The 21,092-nt window shown below is 33.5% G+C and overlaps 1 protein-coding gene across 1 annotated transcript in view; it reads left to right on the top strand.

Annotated features, from left to right (window-relative positions):
* LOC132101730 (Golgi apparatus protein 1-like) overlaps positions 1–20,564 on the top strand; it is a 34,058-nt gene extending 13,494 nt beyond the window's left edge. The window contains exons 4-26 of the mRNA XM_059506904.1: positions 784–999; positions 2,461–2,664; positions 2,958–3,029; positions 3,283–3,469; positions 4,955–5,169; positions 5,400–5,521; positions 6,427–6,528; positions 7,955–8,108; positions 9,205–9,342; positions 9,418–9,504; positions 9,866–9,928; positions 10,013–10,126; positions 10,943–11,031; positions 11,290–11,407; positions 11,591–11,683; positions 12,434–12,571; positions 13,421–13,544; positions 13,770–13,912; positions 14,677–14,778; positions 16,986–17,093; positions 18,345–18,465; positions 18,788–18,894; positions 20,324–20,564. Of these exons, the coding sequence (XP_059362887.1) occupies positions 784–999; positions 2,461–2,664; positions 2,958–3,029; positions 3,283–3,469; positions 4,955–5,169; positions 5,400–5,521; positions 6,427–6,528; positions 7,955–8,108; positions 9,205–9,342; positions 9,418–9,504; positions 9,866–9,928; positions 10,013–10,126; positions 10,943–11,031; positions 11,290–11,407; positions 11,591–11,683; positions 12,434–12,571; positions 13,421–13,544; positions 13,770–13,912; positions 14,677–14,778; positions 16,986–17,093; positions 18,345–18,465; positions 18,788–18,894; positions 20,324–20,491 (2,985 nt within the window). The 3' untranslated portion in view covers positions 20,492–20,564. The remainder of the gene's footprint in view (positions 1–783; positions 1,000–2,460; positions 2,665–2,957; positions 3,030–3,282; positions 3,470–4,954; positions 5,170–5,399; positions 5,522–6,426; positions 6,529–7,954; positions 8,109–9,204; positions 9,343–9,417; positions 9,505–9,865; positions 9,929–10,012; positions 10,127–10,942; positions 11,032–11,289; positions 11,408–11,590; positions 11,684–12,433; positions 12,572–13,420; positions 13,545–13,769; positions 13,913–14,676; positions 14,779–16,985; positions 17,094–18,344; positions 18,466–18,787; positions 18,895–20,323) is intronic.
* The last annotated feature ends 528 nt before the right edge of the window (positions 20,565–21,092 follow it).

Raw genomic sequence — 21,092 nt, 5'->3', positions numbered from 1 at the left:
ATTTTTATTTAACAATAATCACAATAAGTTATTTCCCACATAATTGAGTCCTCAAAGGACAGTTTACACTCAAAAAAAGGTTTTATTTATTTATTTATTTATTTATTTATTAAATCAGCCCAGTCATTTTAGAATTATTATTCAAAATTAAGGAATTCTGCGAACACTTTGTAACAAGATTCCATTTGTTAACATTAGTTAACAAATAAACTAACGATGAAAATACTTTTAAAGCATGTATTAATCTTTAGTTAATGAAGATAATTAATAATACAGTAATAAACTAATGGTATTTAATGGACCTGAGCTAACATGGACTAACAATAAACACTTGTATTTTTTATTAACTAAGGTTAACAAAGATTAATAAATATTGTAACAAATGTAACCAAAAAAAACATGTATTTTTCTTTTATGTATATTTCAAGATATATTGCTGAAATATGCCTTTTCCCCCCATTATCCTGCAGCCCTAATTTCAATGCAGACGATCCGACGTCTACATTTGTAATGCAATGTGATTTTATGTTTGACTGCACTTAAAGCTGCCATAATGTAATTAAAATTAATCTCAGTAGACAAAAGTTTCCCACTGACCTCTTCACGAGTGTGTGTGTGTGTGTGTTTTGATGCACATTTGTGGTTGAATACACAATTTAATTACCATTAGTGAAATTGACTTGATATTAAATAAGGAATGTGAATTTTTTTAATGTCTGCTGCATTGATCCTTGACTGCTTCTTCTCACGGATAATGAAAAGAGCCTTAAATCTGTTTCTCAGCTGAAAGAGTGTGCAGATGAGGAGCGGGGGAAAGGCTATCTGATGTCCTGCCTGGTGGACCACCGTGCCAACATCACAGAACGCCAGTGCCATCAGTACATCACTAAGATGACCAGCATCATCTTCAGCGACTATCGGCTCATATGTGGCTTTATGGACAAATGCAGAGAAGACATCAACACCCTGCAGTGTGGAAGCATCGCTGTTGGAGAAAAAGTAAGCTTGTGTTCCAATAATAGCTGTGAATGCTTTGACTCCTTGCCCACTTAAAACCGCAAAGCTCTAGAATATCCCTTTGGGAAGCCATAGGCTGTTGGCTTGGTACCAGATGGCTCTGTGATGTAGGGACTCTGCCTTTCCCGAAATGTCCACATTCCTCCGGGCGTGCTGGAACACGGGCACCCGTTCACCGCACTTGCCTCGTTCCCCCGGGTGCACTCTGCTGAAAATTAAAAAAGTTAACTTTAGACTCGTCTGCTCGTTGACTTAAAATAGCCTAAATAAGCTCAGACTGGCAAACATACAAGATGGCAAGTGAGGAATGAAGATTATATTTAGCCGCTTAGTCAGTTTACGCATCTTTTAGATGTCTTTTAGATCGCGGGTTATGTATTATTATATGAGTAACTGACAGCTCCCATTCTGTAGTGCCTTTTGTCTTTAAATATCACTCGTTATTTGTCATTAAGTCGCATGCCTTAAATTCTGACACTAAATTACTTCGAGTGGGCATTTGAATGTCATTATCAACACTATTTTATGGTGTCATTTGTTTACAGTCGCCTTGGGTGATGTTTTCTCCCGGACCTCAGGAAGTGTTAGTGGTTAAACACATGGCTATCACTTAAGTGTACAAACCAATGATCTGAAATTGGCAACATTCTTCAGCAGACTTTTATTAAAACGTAATTTTCTTTAACTTTTAATTTTAAGTTTAAAAAACCTGTTATTTATTTATGTTATTTTGTTTTGATATATTTATAATTTAGTTTTTTGTTATTTATTTATTTATTGTCCTCATTCTTACAGTGTTGTGATATTGTTATTAAGTAAAACTATTAGTTTGAAATAAATAAAATAAATAAAAAATAATCGGATGAAAAAATTTATATTTGAAATGTTAGAAATGTTTCCTTGGAAACTAGCTTAAATCATTTTACATTGAAGTACTAATATAACTAAAACGGAAATAAAAATAAATCAAAGCTAAATGGAAATGTAAAAAAAACAAACTAATAAAAATAACAAAAGCATATAAGACATTACTAAACCTAAATTATAATAAAAACAACTATACAAATATAAAACCATATTATTAATGATTTAATAATATTTTAAATCTTTGATTAAAAATTTGATAAAATTAATAATAGTAATAAAAATCCAAAAAGCTCATATTTAAAAAAAAATAAAATAAAAATAACAAAAACTTTTACATATTTATTAAGAACTTATTGTCATTTCTTCTTTTGTCTTGCATTCAAAAGCATCATTGTTAATCTATCTGGTTTTCACATTCTTTGTAAAATATCTCACTAGTTTACATTTTCACTTTGTGATTCATTTTTCCTGCCTCCCTTTTATCCCTTCAGTCTAACATATCTGTTGTCCCAAAATAAACCCTAAGCCAAGCTTTCCCGAGTTCTGAGGCCAAATATTTTATTTTTGTTTGGTAAGGACCTGCATTCCCAGGGTGAGGTGATTGCGTGTCTGGAGAGGGCTCTGGTCCGGGAAGCAGAGCAGCAGGATAAGGCTCGTCAAATCAAGGATGCCTGCAAAAAGTCCATCATGAGAGTGGCTGAACTATCAGCGGACGACTTCCACCTCGACCGCTACCTCTACTTCTCCTGCCGAGATGACCGGGAGCGCTTTTGTGAAAATGTACGTGTTAGCTTCTCTAATAGTGTCCTCTCATCCATCACGATAACTGCAGCCTAATTTGCATACTTCTAGTACTTTTACTGGTAGGGGGCGGGCTGGTATGATTGACAGCTGCCTCTCGTGTGCTGTGAGTCTGAATGACAGGATTAGACCACACAGCTGTTTTGTGTAGGAGGAGCCGTGGGCCGATGTGTTGTGATGTGTGAACATGAAGCATCCAGTATCTCCCGACTGACCTGAATTGATCTGTCAATGCTTAACATTTTATTAATGTTTTCTTTTTTTGGTCACAGACCCAGGTGGGAGAGGGCAGAGTGTACAAATGCCTGTTCAACCATAAATTTGAGGAAGCAATGTCAGAAAAGGTGCAGTACAATCTCTAATTACCGATATATTGAGTTTAATACTACAGATTATGGGAAATAATTCAAACTGAATGTAAACGTAAGCAGTTTTTTTATTTCTCAAACAAAGAGTACAACATAATGTGCATAAAATGTCAGTTTCTGATCCGAAGTCATAGTCTAGAAGAAGCCGCAGGAATGTTGGTGGTCAGGTTTGTGTATATGTTTGTCCTGTCTTAGTGTCTGTGTAGTTAATAAGCATCTCTGTCCACAGTGCAGAAACGCCCTGACCACTCGGCAAAAGCTCATTGCTCAAGATTATAAAGTCAGTTACTCCCTCGCGAAGGCCTGTAAGGCCGACCTACGCAAATACCGCTGTAACCCAGACACCAGCATGCCTCGCGCCCGAGAGGCCAGACTCTCCTACCTCCTCCTCTGCCTGGAGTCTGCTGTTCATAGAGGTCTGCTCGTCTCATTCAATATCATACTACAGTTGTACTCTGACATTGGCCAATATTATCTATTATTTTTCAGTGTTATTTGATATTGGATATTTCATTATGCATGTTAATTTTTTTATTCTAAATGTATTATTACTCATTATTATCATTCATTTAATTATTATACAATTGTTATACATTTTAACATTTAAATTAGTAGCACATCTTTATCTGCCAAAATAAAAAAAAGTTTTTTTTTTCAGTATTGTTTGATATTGGATATTCAATTGTGCGTGTTGTTTTTTATTCATCTACTTTGATTTTACTCTTTTTTATTGTTATTATGATTATTGTTATTATCATTATTATCATCTTTATCATTAACTATTTTTTACATTTATAATGGTACCATATCGGTTACCCGCTAATATTAAATGTTTTTTTTTGGATATCAATTATATTAATTTTCTACGTTGATTATTATTATTATTATTATTATCTCTGTTATCATATTATGATTATTACTTACATTTACATTTACATTTAGAATAGTACTAAATCAATTATCTGCTAATATTAAATAATAATATTATTTATTATTTACTTAGCTTTTTTATTATTATTACTATTTCAGTATTGTTTGATACTGGATACTTAATTGCCCATGTTAATTTTTATTTTACTTTGATTATTATTATTATTTATTATTCATGTTATTATCATAAGATCATGATCCATATTTACATTTAGAATAGTACAATATCGGTTATGTGCCAAATGCCAATATTAAAGATTTTTGGGGGTTTTTTTGTGTATGATAATGGATATTTAATTGTGCATTTTTAAATTTTAATTGGAATGTTATTCATATCATTCATATTATAATTATTATCATGTGATTACAGTTCATATTTTTTACATTTAAATTAGTACCATGTCGGTTATAGGCAAATTTATTTATTTATTTATTTATTTATTTATTTATTTATGTATTATTTATTATTTATTATATATTATTTATTATTCATTAGTAGTAGTATTAGGTGTACCATATAGTTATTACTCCTATCTACATTTAGACTAGTACCATTATTAGAAGTACTAAATGCACTTGTAGTTAAAAAAAATATATTTTAGTTATTATTTTACTTTATTTTTTCACATTTAGACAAAATGGTATGGAATTTTAAAATCAGCCATAAAATAAAAATGTATCAGCATAGACCAAATGCTAAACTAAAATCAGTTATTATAAATTTTAATTCTTAAAGTAATTAAATATTTAGTGAGTATCACACAAATACGTTGGAATTTTTTTCAAAAATGAAATGCAGTATATTGTATATTCTGTGCAGTAAATAACGTGCTGGTATTCTGTTCCAACCATAGTCTTTGCTCTCATTCATGCACGTTCCCCTCTTCAGGGCTGTTTATTGATTTGCTGCAACCTAATAAGTTTGTTCATTGTTACGTTCCTTCCCGTGGGTTTTACTGCTGTCATCTCAGGCCGTACGGTGACCGGAGACTGTCAGGGTGAGATGCTGGACTACAGACGCATGCTAATGGAGGATTTCTCTCTGAGTCCTGAGATCGTGTTGCATTGTCGAGGAGAGATCGAAGCGCACTGCTCAGGACTGCACCGCAAGGGACGAACCCTGCACTGCCTCATGAGAGTCACCCGCGGGGACAAGGGCACGGTGGACAACCTCTGTCAGACAGCAGTAAGAACCCTTTATGAACTGCATTTATTTGATCAACATTGTGAAATATTATAACAGTGTATAATTTGAATACATTCTGAAATGTAATTTATTTCTGTGATGCGCAGCTGAATTTCGAGCATCATTACTCCAGTCTTCATTGTCACATGATCCTTCAGAAATCATTCTAATATGCTGATTTGCTGCTCTAGAACTTGGATTTATTTATATATTTTTTTTGTCTCTTTTAGCTCCAGACTCTTATCCAGTCAGCAGACCCTGGTGCTGATTACCGGATTGATCGTGCTTTAAATGAAGCCTGTGAGTCTGTGATCCAGACGGCCTGCAAACACATCCGCAGCGGAGACCCTATGTGAGTCATGGTGCATTGAGCGTGGTACATTGTTCTTTGTCATCAGTGGAAACTACTAAGCTGTAGGTAACTGTAGTCTGTCACAGGATGTATTTGGGTGAGATAACACTCATGTGAGAGATTTAGACTCATTGTTTTGTTTAAAGCACCAATACTCTCACAGGCACGTATAAACCTGCAGTGGATTTAGAGGAGAGAGTCAAATCCAGTGAAGTTAATGTGTAACTCTCTTTTTAAAAGGAAGAAAGATGAAGAATGCAGCTAAGTCAAGTTTACACTGTGTCTGCATCGTAAAAGGCTATGTAATACTAAAAAAATATTTATTGATTAATTATTTTATTTGTTATTTATTTTTATTATATTTATTTAGTTGTTTATGTTTGATAAGGTTTATTTATTAAGTTGTTTTTGTTTGTTTTTTAAATTTCTAATTGGTTATTTTTAAATTATTGTTTATTTTTCATTGATTTTTGTAATATTTGTCAAATAAAATATAAAAAATGAGACCTGCATCGGAAGACACTCAAATAAGGGATTTGTTTGTTTATTGATTTATTTATTTAATTTATTTGGATCTATTTTGAAAAGGTTATCTCTATTAAATTATGATTTTTTTATGATTTATTTTAAGTATTAGTTTTAATTCATTTTAAATTAGTTTTTAACAACAAGTTAACATGTTTCATGTAGTGGAAATATTGTAGTATGTGTCAGCTTATTGTATAATCATATAATGCCATCCGTGTTGAATACAAATGTACTATTAAAAATGTTTTCTTTTATTTCTGCAGTAATGCCAAGCAGTGTTTTATTATATTACATAGGAAATAGAGTTGTTGCTGTTGCGTTCATTTTATTTGGTGGATTAAATATAAAAAAAAAAACATGTATTTGTGTGTTTGTAGGATTCTTTCTTGTTTAATGGAGCATCTTTACACAGAGAAGATGGTTCAAGACTGTGAACACCGTCTTCTGGAGCTGCAGTACTTCATTTCAAGAGACTGGAAGTAATTTTTCCTTACCTGACCTTACCTGATGACTCAGACAAAATAAGACCCTTGAAAACCCCTCTTACACTTTCAGTTTGATGTTTTCGAGTATGTTTGTGTGATAATAACATTCAAATCCATTCAGTCGGGGGTCGTCATTGTACATGTTTAATAGCTCAGCACTCGTGTGCAGTTTGATTTGCGTGCCTGATGCGACCTTCACTGTGTGTGTCTCTCATCTGTTCAGTTTGAAAAGGATGCCCACACAGTGCCATTATAATAAAACCATTAGATGGTCATAACTTCATTCACAGCCCATTAGATTCAAGTGGTTTTTAATTAGAACAGTTTGAAGCAGCAATTTGGTTTGAGGGTCCATTGTGACAGGCTGGCTGTGTGATGCTTTGTTTGTTACAACCCTACAGAGACTGTTGTTCTCTTCTCTATTGTGACCAAATCTTGGCAAAATGTGGATTTAAAAAAAAAAACAAAAAAAAATTGTAAACTGATTTTAGATGCTGATTCATGCAACTAGCACTACATGTATCTAACAGACACTACAGTTAAAATTTTACAAATATTTTATTTGATCAAAAATACAATAAAAATAGTATTATTGTAAAATACAAGTTTTCGGTAAAACTTTACTTAAAGCCTATAATGTATAATGCATTATAAAAGTAATTTTAATGCAATAATTTTGCCTTCAAATGCTTAAAAATATGCCTTCTGTGCTTTTTTAAATTCAGTTATAATTATTTTCGACAAAATAACACACATTATGAATAATTATAATGCATTATACCCTTTAATAACCATTTATAATGCATTATACACAAATGCTTTAAATGATGTGTTATCCAGTTTTCTATTTGAATACCTTTTCAAATGTCATTTATTCCTGTGAAGTGAAGCTGAATTTTCATAATCTTTTCTCCAGTCTTCAGTGTCACATGATCCTTCAGAAATCTTTCTAACATGCTGATTTACTGCTCAAGAATTATTTCTGATTATTATCAGTGTTGGAAACAGTTGTGCTGCTTCATATTTTTGTGGAAACACAAACTTGTGTTAGTCAAAAATGTATTCTTTGATCAATAGAAAGTTAAAAAAGAACTGCAGAAATATTTATTATTATTATTCATGTTGAAAACAGTCATTCTGCTTAATGTTTTCTGTGGAAGGCAAACCATTTAATGTCTTTGTTGATTCTTTGATAAACTGTTAAAAAACCTGCATTTATTTCAAATACAAATCTTTTGTAACATTATAAAAATCTGTCATAAAAGTCACTTTTGATCAAGTTATGTGATTGGTATATGTGTGCATATAGTTATGATGACAGACTGATTTCACACAATTCTACTTTCATATCACAAGGTTGAGGTTAAAATTCAGTTAGACATCTGACTCATTTTTGTCTCCTGTGTAATTTTTCCTCCAGGCTTGATCCTATCTTATACCGTAAATGTCAGAACGACGCGTCCAGACTGTGTTACACCCCGGGCTGGAACGAGAGCAGTGAGCTGATGCCTCCTGGCGCTGTGTTTTCCTGCCTCTACCGCCACGCTTACCGGACAGAAGAGCAGGGCAGACGGGTGAAAAGCACAAACAATGTCCACTTTAGTCAGTTCTTATTAAGACACTAAGGGCCCTATTTTGCACCCACGCAAAGCGCCCTTTTCCCTCCACAGAAGCACGTTGCTAAACTAGTGAATGAACTTGCGCTCCCTGGACGGTTCAGCGCAAAAAAGGAGGCGTGTTCCGGCGCAAACAATCCCTGGTGCTATTTTGCTGTTCCATTAAACAATTGCGCCACTGACCAGAAAAAACCTAGTCTAAAGTCAGTGGCGCGCTGTTCATTATGCTATTTTAAGGGCGCATGCTTGACCATAATGTATAGCGTGCACAACGCGCATACACTTTGCTCATGTAATCTACACAGATGCAACAGTTATTTTTGCAAATCATAAATTGTTACAATAAAAAAAGATTAACACATGAGATGACGGAAACCATTGTGGTGTGCCACGAAGATGTGGAAAAATAGGCATAAATCTAGCTTACAAATTATTCAGGCTAATTGTAGTAATTAAGGATCAGACCTGTTTGCCCAATAGTGGCAAGACATATATGTATATAAGGACATCTGACAAATTGGTTTGTCCGTCAAGAACCAGGAAAAAAAAATCGACTCCATGGAACTTGCGCACCTGCTTTTAAAGGGAATGTTGGATGACGCTCTGATTGGTTTATTTCACGTTACGCCCAAACCACACCTATGAATAATGAAGCTACTTCAGACCAACCCATTTTAGATTTGCGCCGGGCGCAAGAGCCATTTATCCCGCCGGGAAAATAGCAACAGCGCCGAGACCCGCCCACAAATTAACTTGCGCTTCGCGCTTTGACACTTGCGTTTCAGATCGTTAAAATAGGGCCCTAAATAGACGATCAGAATGAAGTTTGGTCCACCTTTCAGTTTATTCTGACTAGGAACTACCTACTACATACAGAAAACAAATAGAAAAGTCAACTGTCTTTGGACATTTTGTATGAGAGAACATACATGTCAAACAGAGAGCATGTGGTTTTGGATTCATCCATTGAATTTGGAAAATAGATAACATCAAAATAAGTAATAGGACTGATATTCTGTCGATATATATAATAGTAATGTGTCTTCGTGTGCAGCTCACCAGGGACTGTAAGGTGGAAGTCCAGAGAGTTCTTCACCAGAGAGCTCTGGATGTGAAGCTGGACCCTGGGCTTCAGAAACGCTGCTTGACTGACCTGGGCAAATGGTGCAGTGAGAAGACAGACACCGGACAGGTACACAATTATTTTTGGGATGAAACTCCTCGGTACATGATTAGGTTGAGTCAGAGTTGGTTTTGTCTGCCTCAGGAGCTGGAGTGTCTTCAGGACCATCTTGAGGACCTGGTGTCAAACTGCAGAGATGTGGTGGGCAACCTGACAGAACTGGAATCTGAGGTACGTTTCCTATCCCACACCACAGCATCTTCATGAACCTTAGAGTGGAGAAGGTCATAAAGGGTGAGGGCGTAAAAGAAATTGCTTGTAAGATAGGATCTTCTGTTTTGTTGTACTGTTTACTGTTTGTGTATATTAACAGTGAACAGTTTGGGGTCAGTGAGACTTTTAAGTCTTTTAAATTGTAATGATATTTCACAATATTACTGTTTTTACTGTATTCATGATTAAATAAATGGTGAGCTTAAGAGACTTCTTTCATTACATTATAAGATCCTAGATTTAAATATATAGAATTTCAGAATTTAGGGATTTTTGGGACCGATGATCTTGATTTATGGTCACACTGTTGTGTTCGCAGGACATTCAGATTGAAGCTCTGCTGATCCGAGCTTGTGAACTGGTCATCCAGAGCCACTGCCACGTTAGTACTGGCAACACACACATCGAAATTATTCCTTTTCTTTTTTTAACCCTGAATTCCTCATGTTGGTCTGTTTTCTCCCAGGACCTAGCTGATAATCAGATAGACATGGGGAATCTTCTGGAATGCCTGGTGCAGAACAAACATCAGAGGGAAATGAATGATAAATGTGCTGTGGGCGTCACTCATTTCCAGCTGGTAAGCCAGTCACACAACCAATTTCCCTATGTTCACTTTGAATGATGACAAGCAAATGTTTTCCCAAATGTCACACTGCCGCAGCACTGAATGAATGGTTTGGGGCTGGTTTGAGGTGTTGACCATGCTAACTAATCAGCCAATATTTGCAATGTTAAGATTGACATCACATTTTTTGAGTGAATTTTGCGTATATAGATATTATGAAAATTAGATGCTATCATTGTTATTTTAGTTAACTTATACTAAAACTGAAACAAAAATAAAACTTAGGACGTATCTAATATATCTATCTATCTTTCTATCTGTCTGTCAGTTAATTAAAGTGCTGTCAAACGATTAATTGCATCCAAAATAAAAGTTTTTGTTAACATAATAAATGTGTGTTTATAGCTAGTTTATATATTACGTATATATAAATACACACACATGCATGTTTTAAGAACAATTTTAAGTTTATACATTTAAAATATTTATATATAATATCAATTACATGAACATAAATATATACATGGAAATATTTTCAAAATATATACTGTATGTGTGTGTGTTTATACATACATAATACATATACATAGTGTACACATATGTTATGTAAACAAAAACTTTTATTTTGGATGCACTACATCTATAAAAACTACTAAAACATGATTAAATTACTAAAGATTTAACTAAAATAAAAATGAAAACAGATTTATAAAAAAAAAGATTGTATGTCAATAATACTAAAATAACACTACCATTATATAATGAATGAACAGTTCAAATAGGCTATGAGGTATGGGATGTATTTTTATGTCAAGTGTATGTTTACAGGTTCAGATGAAGGACTTCCGATTCTCCTACAAGTTCAAAATGGCCTGTAAAGAGGACGTACTCAAACTCTGTCCCAACATTAAGAAGAAGTGAGTTCACAAATCCTGCAGCTGTCTCTTCCGGCTTTGAAATGTTCTGCATAAACTCTGTTTGAATTTTGTCATTCAGTTCTGATGGTGATTTATTTGTTATATAACATCTTTTCATGTATGCTTAAATCATCACGACCTGTGTCTGTGTGTCTCCTCTTATTTTGGCATCCTCTTGAACTGCACATTTTTTATATCCTCTGCCTCAGTGTCTCTTTCACCCTCTTCATGTGTCATTTCGTTATTCTTCCACCTCAGGGCGGATGTGGTCATCTGTTTGAGCACCACAGTGAGGAACGACACTCTACAGGATGTGAAAGATCAGCGTGTGTCTCTCAAATGTCGGAAACAGCTGAGGGTGGAAGAGCTTGAGATGGTGAATTCACTTTACTCAAGTTAAATCACACACTCCACATTGTTCAGACCCTTTTACAACAAAAGTGGACTGTAATTTATTCGATCAAGGTCCTAAAAATATCATTAAAGTTTCGTGCAACTTTTTCCATATATTACTCATGCTCTATATTCCAAGTCTTCTTTCTGTCCCCTTTATTTGCAGTCAGAGGACATTCGACTGGAGCCTGAGCTGCACGATGCTTGTAAGAAGGATATCAACAAGCTTTGCTCCTCTGTAGCCTATGGAAATGCTCAGGTAACGGTTTACTTTGATCTTGTACTTTTCTAGATAGCTTTATGCACCCACCTGCAGCTGCTGCATGCAGACACATGATGAAACTTGTCCACTTATAACAAGATTCCCACAGTCACGGAGCACCCGGAAGTATAGGAAAAGTTTAAAAATGAAATTTCCAGGTCATAAAAATGCCTTTCAGTGACTAGCTTTCTATTTTTTTGGAGTGGCAATTTATATTAAAATAACTAAAATTTTCAATAACTTAATGTTCTTCTTAATGCTCTATGACTTTTATAGTCATGTGTAATTATGGAGAGTTTAAAAAAGAAAATTGTTATTCACATATACTGTACTAGAAAAAGATATTCATTTTACAAATTTCCATTTTTTTTTAAAGATTTTATTAATTTTAAATTTCAGGTAACAGCTTAGATTAGCTTGGATTATTAATAATAATAATAATAATAATAATAATGTGATAAAATATAAATGCATCTAATCATGCACTCTGACTGACATGAAAATTCCATAATAAGTAAATCATTTTCTTGCTTTCAGCACAATTCCAGCTTTAACTACCACCAATGAAATGCATAGCAAATGTTTGTAGTGTTCGTTTAGTGTGATTGTTATTTTAAAAATACATTCAATCATGGCTTAAGTGAAACAAATCAAATGCTGCAGCAGTGAAGAATAGAGCCCTATTCACTAACCGTTGGAGAAGACCTTCATAACCTTTCACGCCTCTCTCTGTCCTCTTCTTCTCAGATCATTGAGTGCCTCAAAGAGAACAAGAAGCAGCTGACCCAGGTGTGCCATCAAAAGATCTTTAAGCTTCAGGAAACTGAGATGATGGATCCAGAGCTGGACTATCAGCTCATGAGAGTGTGCAAGCAGATGATCAAGGTGAGTTGTTCCAGCAGGTAACTAACTTGGGTCAAGTCCTGCAGTTCCCTTAGGTCGTATCCTGACATTTCGTCCATTACCTAAAGCTTTCCTGTCAAAGAGAAAGAGCTGATGGTTATAAACGTACTCTGGATTATCAAAGATCAATAGTAATGGCTTAACCCCCGTGTTTTAATTAACTTAAACTCAATAAGATCAACATGGGGCCAGAGAGAAGCGGCTGATAGATCAGACCGGATATGGAAAAGAGTATTAAACATTTAAACCACATAACCTTGTCTTTGAGCGAAATACTCTTTCGTTCCAAAGTTTGGGGTGAGGAAGATTTATATCTTGAAAGAAATGAATACTTCAAATTATGGATTGATCCTGCATCTCAGGAATGAATTGCAATTTTAGATTTATTAAAATAGAAGACTGTAAATTTAATTTGTAACACTGTTTATGAATGAATATTGTTTTTGTATTGGTTTGCAAAAAACATCAACATTTTACCAACCTAAACTTTTGAGCTATAGTGCAGTTTAAGAAAAGCAGTTTTATGCCACTTTGCATCACTGAAGAGCAGTGGATGGATGTAGCAGTAAAAGACGAGGGATTGTAATCACAAAATTGCCAGTTAATTTGCCAAAATGACTGAGCCGTTAGCTATCTACAGACATTATAGAGGGATTGAATTCTGCCTTATGTGCAAGTCATTTTAGCTAAAAGCGCATGCTAAGTGACGTCATACTTGCTTTTCAAGGGGCTGTAATATGTTTCCATATGTTTCCCATAGAAAGTCCAGTCCGTAGTTAAGTCTGTTTCTCTTTTTCTTTGTCCTTCACAACCTATTTGTCCTTGGTTTAGCGTTTTTGCACCGAGTCGGATGCTAAGAGCATGCTGCAGTGTCTGAAGCTGAACAAGAACAGTGAGCTAATGGATCCCAAGTGTAAGCAGATGATCACCAAGAGACAAATCACTCAGAACACAGGTGAAGACCAAACACATCTGCACTTCATTAACTGTTAACTACAGGTTCTCCCATTTTTGGTTCCTTGAGTTGTGTTTTGAGGCTAGTTTTCTGTCTTTACCTCCAGTATTGAATCTAATATTTAATGGCCTCCTAGCTTTTTTTTATTTTCTTAAAGAATCTTTTAATTGTTTCAACTTTTGCAATGCTAGTGTTTTAATTTCTTTTCTGTGTTTGTGTTTTCAGACTACAGATTGAACCCAGTGTTGAGGAAGGCTTGTAAAGCAGACATACCCAAGTTCTGTCAAAGCATACTCAGTAAAGCCAGTGACGCCAATGAACTGGAGGGTCAAGTCATATCCTGCCTTAAACTCAAGTATGCAGACCAGGTATGTGTGTCACTGAATATTAGCAAGGAGTATGTAAGGGGTAATGTACAGTCAGCCCAGTATTATAGTTCTTGTATCATACTGAAGGGTTTCTGTTGCTATAATGACCATCTAACTGTACAATATCGTGCTTATTGCGCAACTACTTACTTATATCATCACTGTTATTGTTAATTATTTTTAACTAAAACTATTAAAAATTGCTTTTGGTAATTGAAATAAAATAAATATAATAATTAGATGAAAAAAAATTAATAAAAAAAACGTAGTTATAATAATAATGATACAAAAATAATGATGCTTTCAGTTAAATAAATCTAAAATAAATTTAATTAATTTAATTAGTTAAATGTAAGTATTAGATTAAACATATTAACTTACAAAATTGTAATGTAAAAAAACTATTGAAAATGATAAATGTTGACTAAAAGTTTTGCTATAATTACTATATATAAAATAAAACAAATGAAAGCTATATAGACGTATTTTTAAAAAAATACAAAAATGACAAAAGCACATAAAATGACTTAAATTTAAAAAATTCAAAATATGAATAAATAATGATACAGACATAATACTATAGTAATAATGACTTTTATGGATACTAAATATTGATTAGTAAGTTGAAATGTTACTTTTGTAGAAAACACATGCTGGTCTTTGTGTGCAAGTCCTATATGGAAGCTCTTTTATTAGCATGTGAGTGGGAGTGTTGTGATGTGGAAATGTAGACTGTTTAACAGTTTTAAACGGGTTGTTCCCAGCGGTTGTCAGGAGACTGTGAGGATCAGATCAGAGTGATTCTTCAGGAGTCAGCGCTCGACTACCGGCTCGATCCACAGCTCCAGGTTCACTGCAGGAATGAGGTGCGTGGGCACATGGGCTCTGTCCCAAACCCTAGTGAGTTGTCTTTAAGTATACTGTCTACAGAGATCGGTGAAATGAAAATGCAACCCTCTACAGAAACTTTGGCAATTGAATCGCCATTGGCTAGTCAATTTTTTTGTTTACTCACCAGACAGACACGCAAATATTTATAAAAATTAATGTTTGTTAAATGGCAGTTTTTTAAATATCTGAAAGTACACTCTTAACATCAGTCAGTCAAGCATTATATTATTTAATAATAGAACTTTAGTAATTAGAAATAAACTTAATAACCATGTTTGAATGCATATTAGTCATTTTAAATGAACACTGGTCTGGGGGTGGTGCTTTTTTGGTTATTCAGTGTTTCTGTGAAAAAAGAATTACAAAAATACTGATAAGATAATAATGATACAAATTCTACTTATAACAACTATAAAACGCACTAAGGATTAATTGCTGTTGGATTCATGAATATTAATCAGGTTTTGTGCGTTCGCTCGAACTGATTTGCTGAAATCAAAACAGGGACTGAGATTGCAGCCAATGAGATTGCCGTTTGCGCATTAGCTCCGCCCACTACAGGAGAACCAGGCAGTTCTTAAAAGCTGAAGAATTCCAAGGGAACGCAATTATTTTGACACACTAGACTTCACACTAGAGTTTATGGTACGTCAAATACAGACGCGTTCACATCCATTTCAGATGAACTGAAAAACAAAACAAATCGCTTGATGGAGAGTGAAACTCAAACTCACACACTGGCGAGTAAAATCGGAGAATATTAGACCATCATTTAGTCACCCAGAGTGAAGATTTCGTCGTATATGTGAGTAATTTACTCGCAATGTAGAGGGGTTGAAATGCATGAGTAACTGATTTAAAGCATTCTTTTCTTTATCTAATTATTCATATTTTTCATTACTAAGTAAAACAGAATCGATATGTGACCCTGGATCACAAAATCTCTTAAGTCGCTGGGGTATATTTTTAGCAATAGCCAAAAAAACATTGTATGGGTCAAAATTATTGATTTTTTCTTTTATGCCTAAAACATTAGGATATTAAGTATATTTAGTAAATTTCCTACCGTAGATATGTGAAAACTTAATTTTTGATTAATATACATTGCTGAGAATTCATCTGGACAACTTCAAAGGTGATTTTTTTTGCACCCTCAGATTCCAGATTTTCAAACAGATAGCAAATATTATCCAATCCTAATAAACCATAAATCTGAAGCTTATTTACTCAGATTTCAGATGCTGTATAAATCTCAATTTTGAAAAATTGACACTTAAGTCACATATTTCCTTTGATTCCATTTCTCAGCTCACGGTGCATTTTGGGATTGCATTATCTGCTAAAGGATACATACGATTAAAACATTAAACTTCTGGCCAAACTGCTGATATAAATCATATCAATTAATCAATATACAGTACCATTTAGCTGCCTGCTGTTTTAATGAGGCCTGAAATGCTGTCTAGGTAGGGAGCTTGCAGGTGTTTGGAACAGAGCCCAAGGCCTTCAATACGTAGCATCCTTATGAAATCTAACAGTCTGTTTAAACATGTCAAGACACTCTTTTGAGCTGCACAGAGACAGTGAGAGGGTGTCTGAAATCGCTCTAAAAGATCATCCAAGCGATTTTACGTTTACATTTACTTTTAGTCTACTTACCTATCATTACTTTTTATTTAATTCTGTCTTTGTGGGACAGGAAACTGTAGAATGACATTAACTTATTAGGATTGTATGTGGAAATGACAGTCTAAATTATTTACCATGTGATGACATTATGCACTAACGGCTGCACCAAGGCCGTCTTAATTAGTCATTATGGAAAGATTTTTCATAGTGTTATTGTATTAGGTCTGTTTGATCTGCTGTGCTGCAGAGAGTGTTGCAGATGAATGTGGATTGTTTGTAATGCTATGGGACAGGAACAGAGACCCTCCTCCTGCAGGCTGTCGGAGAAAAGCCCTTTATTTATGATCTCCATGAGCCATAGGCTCTTAGGGAGCAATCAAGCAGAAATGGTGTGAAATGGGTCTCTTGATGGATCAGTAAAGAAAATTGTCTATGATCTCTGGGTGATATTCTGCTGACTGAAGGCCACATGAACAAAGACAAGGCAGACTCTTAAAAAAGAAAATTAAGATTTGATATCTTTAGTCTGTGCGTGTCTGTTTGTGTGTGTTAGATCACACGGCTGTGTGCAGAGGAAGCTGCTGCGCAGGAACAGACGGGTCAAGTGGAGGAGTGTCTGAAGAACAACCTACTGAAAATTAAACAGGAGGAGTGCAAGACGGTACAAAACACATCCTTAAACATGCTTCATCTGCTACACACTGCTTTCCTCTGCATAGAAACACCATCATTTCCCCATTAGACACGTGAGGGGTTGCATAGGGATTAATTTTATTTATTTTCATATATATATATATATATATATATATATATATATATATATATATATATATGTATGTATATATATGTATGTATATATATATATGTATGTATATATATGTATGTATATATATATATGTATGTATATATATATATGTATGTATATATATATGTATGTATATATATATGTATGTATATATATATATATGTATGTATATATATATATGTATGTATATATATATATGTATGTATATATATATGTATGTATATATATATATGTATGTATATATATATGTATGTATATATATATGTGTATATAGATATATATATATATATATATATATGTATGTATATATATATGTATGTATATATATATATGTATGTATATATATATGTATGTATATATATATGTGTATATAGATATATATATATATATATATATATATATATATATGTGTATATGTATATGTATGTATATATATATATGTATATATAATCTATATCTAATATACATTTATCTAGTATATGTATGTATGTACGTGTGTGTGTGTGTGTGTGTGTGTGTGTATATATATATATATATATATATATATATATAGCATTTTTACATGGGTCAAATAGATATGTTGTAATATGTAGTACACAGTTACATATTTATTTCTTAAAGAAATTAAGAAATTATTATTATTATTATTTTAATTATTATTTACTTTCAGTTTTATCTACCTTTAGCTAGGACACACTAAATCTATCAAAAGAGATATTTATTCAAGTTTTGCACAAAAAAATGAACAATAGAAATGAAGCAGCACAGCTGTTGATTATAATAATAAGAAATGCTTCTTGAGCAGCAAATCAGGATGTTAGAATGATTTCTTCAGGATCTTCGGTGAGGATTTGAAAATCAATAATAAACTTAGCAGCTTCTGAACTGTAGTCTAATCATTTAAACATCCAGTTACACAGAACAATCATTATTTAGTTTTTAACAGCAATTTCCTTCATCCTCTCGTTAAGAGTCTTTTTGCTGCTGTCTCTTTAAGAAACACCTTCACATGTGAAATGGGCAGCAGTCATGGTACTCACACACAGCTATATTAATCTGACATGTACAGGTTGAGTGTCATTTCATCCTCTTCTTCTCCACATGTAGGAGGTGTTGAACATGCTCAAAGAAAGTAAAGCAGACATATTTGTGGATCCTGTCTTGCACACGGCCTGTGCTCTGGATTTGAAACACCACTGTGCAGCCATCAACCCTGGAAGAGGCAGACGTGAGTGGGGCTTTTGGTTTTTGGTATATTGCATATTACACAATACATTGACATGATCAAAAATTAATCTTAGAATCTTAAGTTGCATATTAAACCTCAAATATCTTCTTAATGTCACATCTTACATTATTGCTCACTGAATGTTCTGTTTAACAGTTAAATGTGTTGTAAATACCATTTTGTGTTGTTTAATTCATGATGCCCGGTTTGGATAACTGGTCTATTTGAGAGACTGATGGAAAGTTGTTGGACTGACAGACGGTGTGAATACCATGTGGTTTTTTAACTCTCCTGACTCCCTGTGTTTGAAATTCTTTCCCAGAAATGTCCTGTTTGATGGAAGCTCTGCAGGACAAGCAGGTGCGTCTGCAGCCTGAATGTAAGAGAAGATTACAGGACCGCATAGACATGTGGAGCTATGCAGCGCAGGTCAGTGCACACAGACACATCATCCAGATGGACAACTATTAAGAATTTTTCTTAAATATATTTACTTACACAACAGCCCAATTTTGCATTAAAATTATTATTATTATTGTTCATCGTCTGACTGACTACGTCTTGTATTAATTTTTCTGAAAAATCCTGTCATGCATGCACAAACTGACAGTCATCACTTATAAGCTTCTACTAAATATTGTAGAAACGTAATTTTCTGTAAAGTTGCTTTGTAATGATTTGTATTGTTAAAAGCGCTATACAAATAAACTTTAATTGAATTGAATATTACTAATAGTAGTAATGTAATAAAAATAAGAAATTGTTATATTAAGATGAATTTTCTTTTTAAGTTATCTATTAATAAAAATAACAATAATAATTATTTAGAGTAAAATATATATATATATATATATATTAACAGCATTCAGACATTATTATTATTATACATATCTCTATAATAAATGTATTAACATAAAATATAATAATAATTGCTATTATTAATGCAATAACAGCGAGAATTAATTATTTTATTAAAATAAATGAATCTTTATTATTAATAGTATTTAATAACAATATTCACTATACAATATTTTTAACAATATACACTATTGTTCAAGGTTTTTTTTCTTTCTTTTTTTTTTTTTTTTTTTACAAATTAATACTTTTATTCAGCAAGGATGTGCTAAATTGAGATAAAGTAATAGCCTTCTATTGTTACAAAAGATTTCTATTTTAAATAAATACTGTTCTTTTTAACTTTTTATTCATCAAAAAATCCTGACAAAAGTATCACAGGTTCCAAAAAAAATATTAAACAGAACAACTGTTTAAATGATTGATTATGAATTAGCATATTAGAATGATTTCTGAAGGATCATGTGACACTAAAGACTGGAGAAATGATGCTGAAAATCAGCTTTGATAACAGGAATAAATTATATTTTAAAGTATATTAACCGTTATTTTAAACTGAAGTAATATTTCACAGTATTACCTTTTTTAACTGTATTTTTGATCAAATAAATGCAACCTTTATGAACAGAAGAGACTTCTTTAAAAAAAACAACAATAAAAACTACCGATCCCTAACTTTTTAGAGGCAGTGTATGTTATTACAATTATCAACATAAAAATTCAAAATAATATAATCATAATTATTGTCATTATTATACATCATTTAATAACAAGAAATTATTATATTAAAATAAATTGTTGTTATTATTATTACTATTATTATAACTGTTCTTCCAAATATATGTATGAATGTATGTACACATACACATTTTAAGTAGATTCTTTTTATTATTAAAAATGTTATACTGGGTATTTAGTATTTATGAACAACATTTCACTTTGAGAATGTACCCTAAAGATTGTTATGTCAGGTTTAGCAAAATTGTAGCGTGTGATTTCCCAGGTGGCACCAGCTGAAGGTTTCTCAGACCTCGCTGCTCAAGTCATGACGTCACCTTCGAAGAACTACATCCTGCTCATGATTGCGCTGGCCGTGTCCATCCTGTTCCTCGTGGGGCTGCTGTGTGGCCGCATCACCAAACGTGTGACCAGAGAGCTGAAAGACAGGTAGAGCGAGGGTGCCGCCCATCCACCAGTTCACGACTCATTTCCTGTCCTCGCTGTTCTCTGGGATCCGTCAGTGGCTCTTGTGTGGGAGCTAGCCCATCCTGCCACTGAAGCCCACCTCAATCCAAACATACAACCTTTGAAACGCTTCTCAGACAGGATCAAGATCGTTTTGGGACATTATGCCTTGAGAACATGTTTTTTATTTTTGTTTCGAGAGTGACAGCCTTACTTCTTGACTGTAATATGATCATGTGTCAATGCAGTATTTTTATCGTTGTATCTTTTTCCATTTTTTGAGAATGATGGGGCTTTATCAGCAGCTTACATGAAAATTCTAAAGCCATCTTATATTTGTTTTTTAAACCACAAGGTGGAATACACTTCAGGTGGGATTAGTTTTTGGGTGTCTCCTGAATGTTTTGGCACTGGGGAGGGAAGATGTTTTTTCTAGTCTAATATGATGAACTCTAATGATCTCTACATGAAACGCTGGTCTTTATTAGTCCAGACAAAGATGTTTAAGATATGTTAGACATCAATGCTAAACTTGCAAAGTATGATATATTACTAGATGGTTTGATCATCAAGGACAGAGACAAACA

Source organism: Carassius carassius, chromosome 23 (assembly GCF_963082965.1).
Source record: "Carassius carassius chromosome 23, fCarCar2.1, whole genome shotgun sequence".
NCBI classification, from domain to species: domain Eukaryota; kingdom Metazoa; phylum Chordata; class Actinopteri; order Cypriniformes; family Cyprinidae; genus Carassius; species Carassius carassius.
Note: the sequence above shows the minus strand (reverse complement) of the source record. Positions and strands in the feature narration are given on the sequence as shown.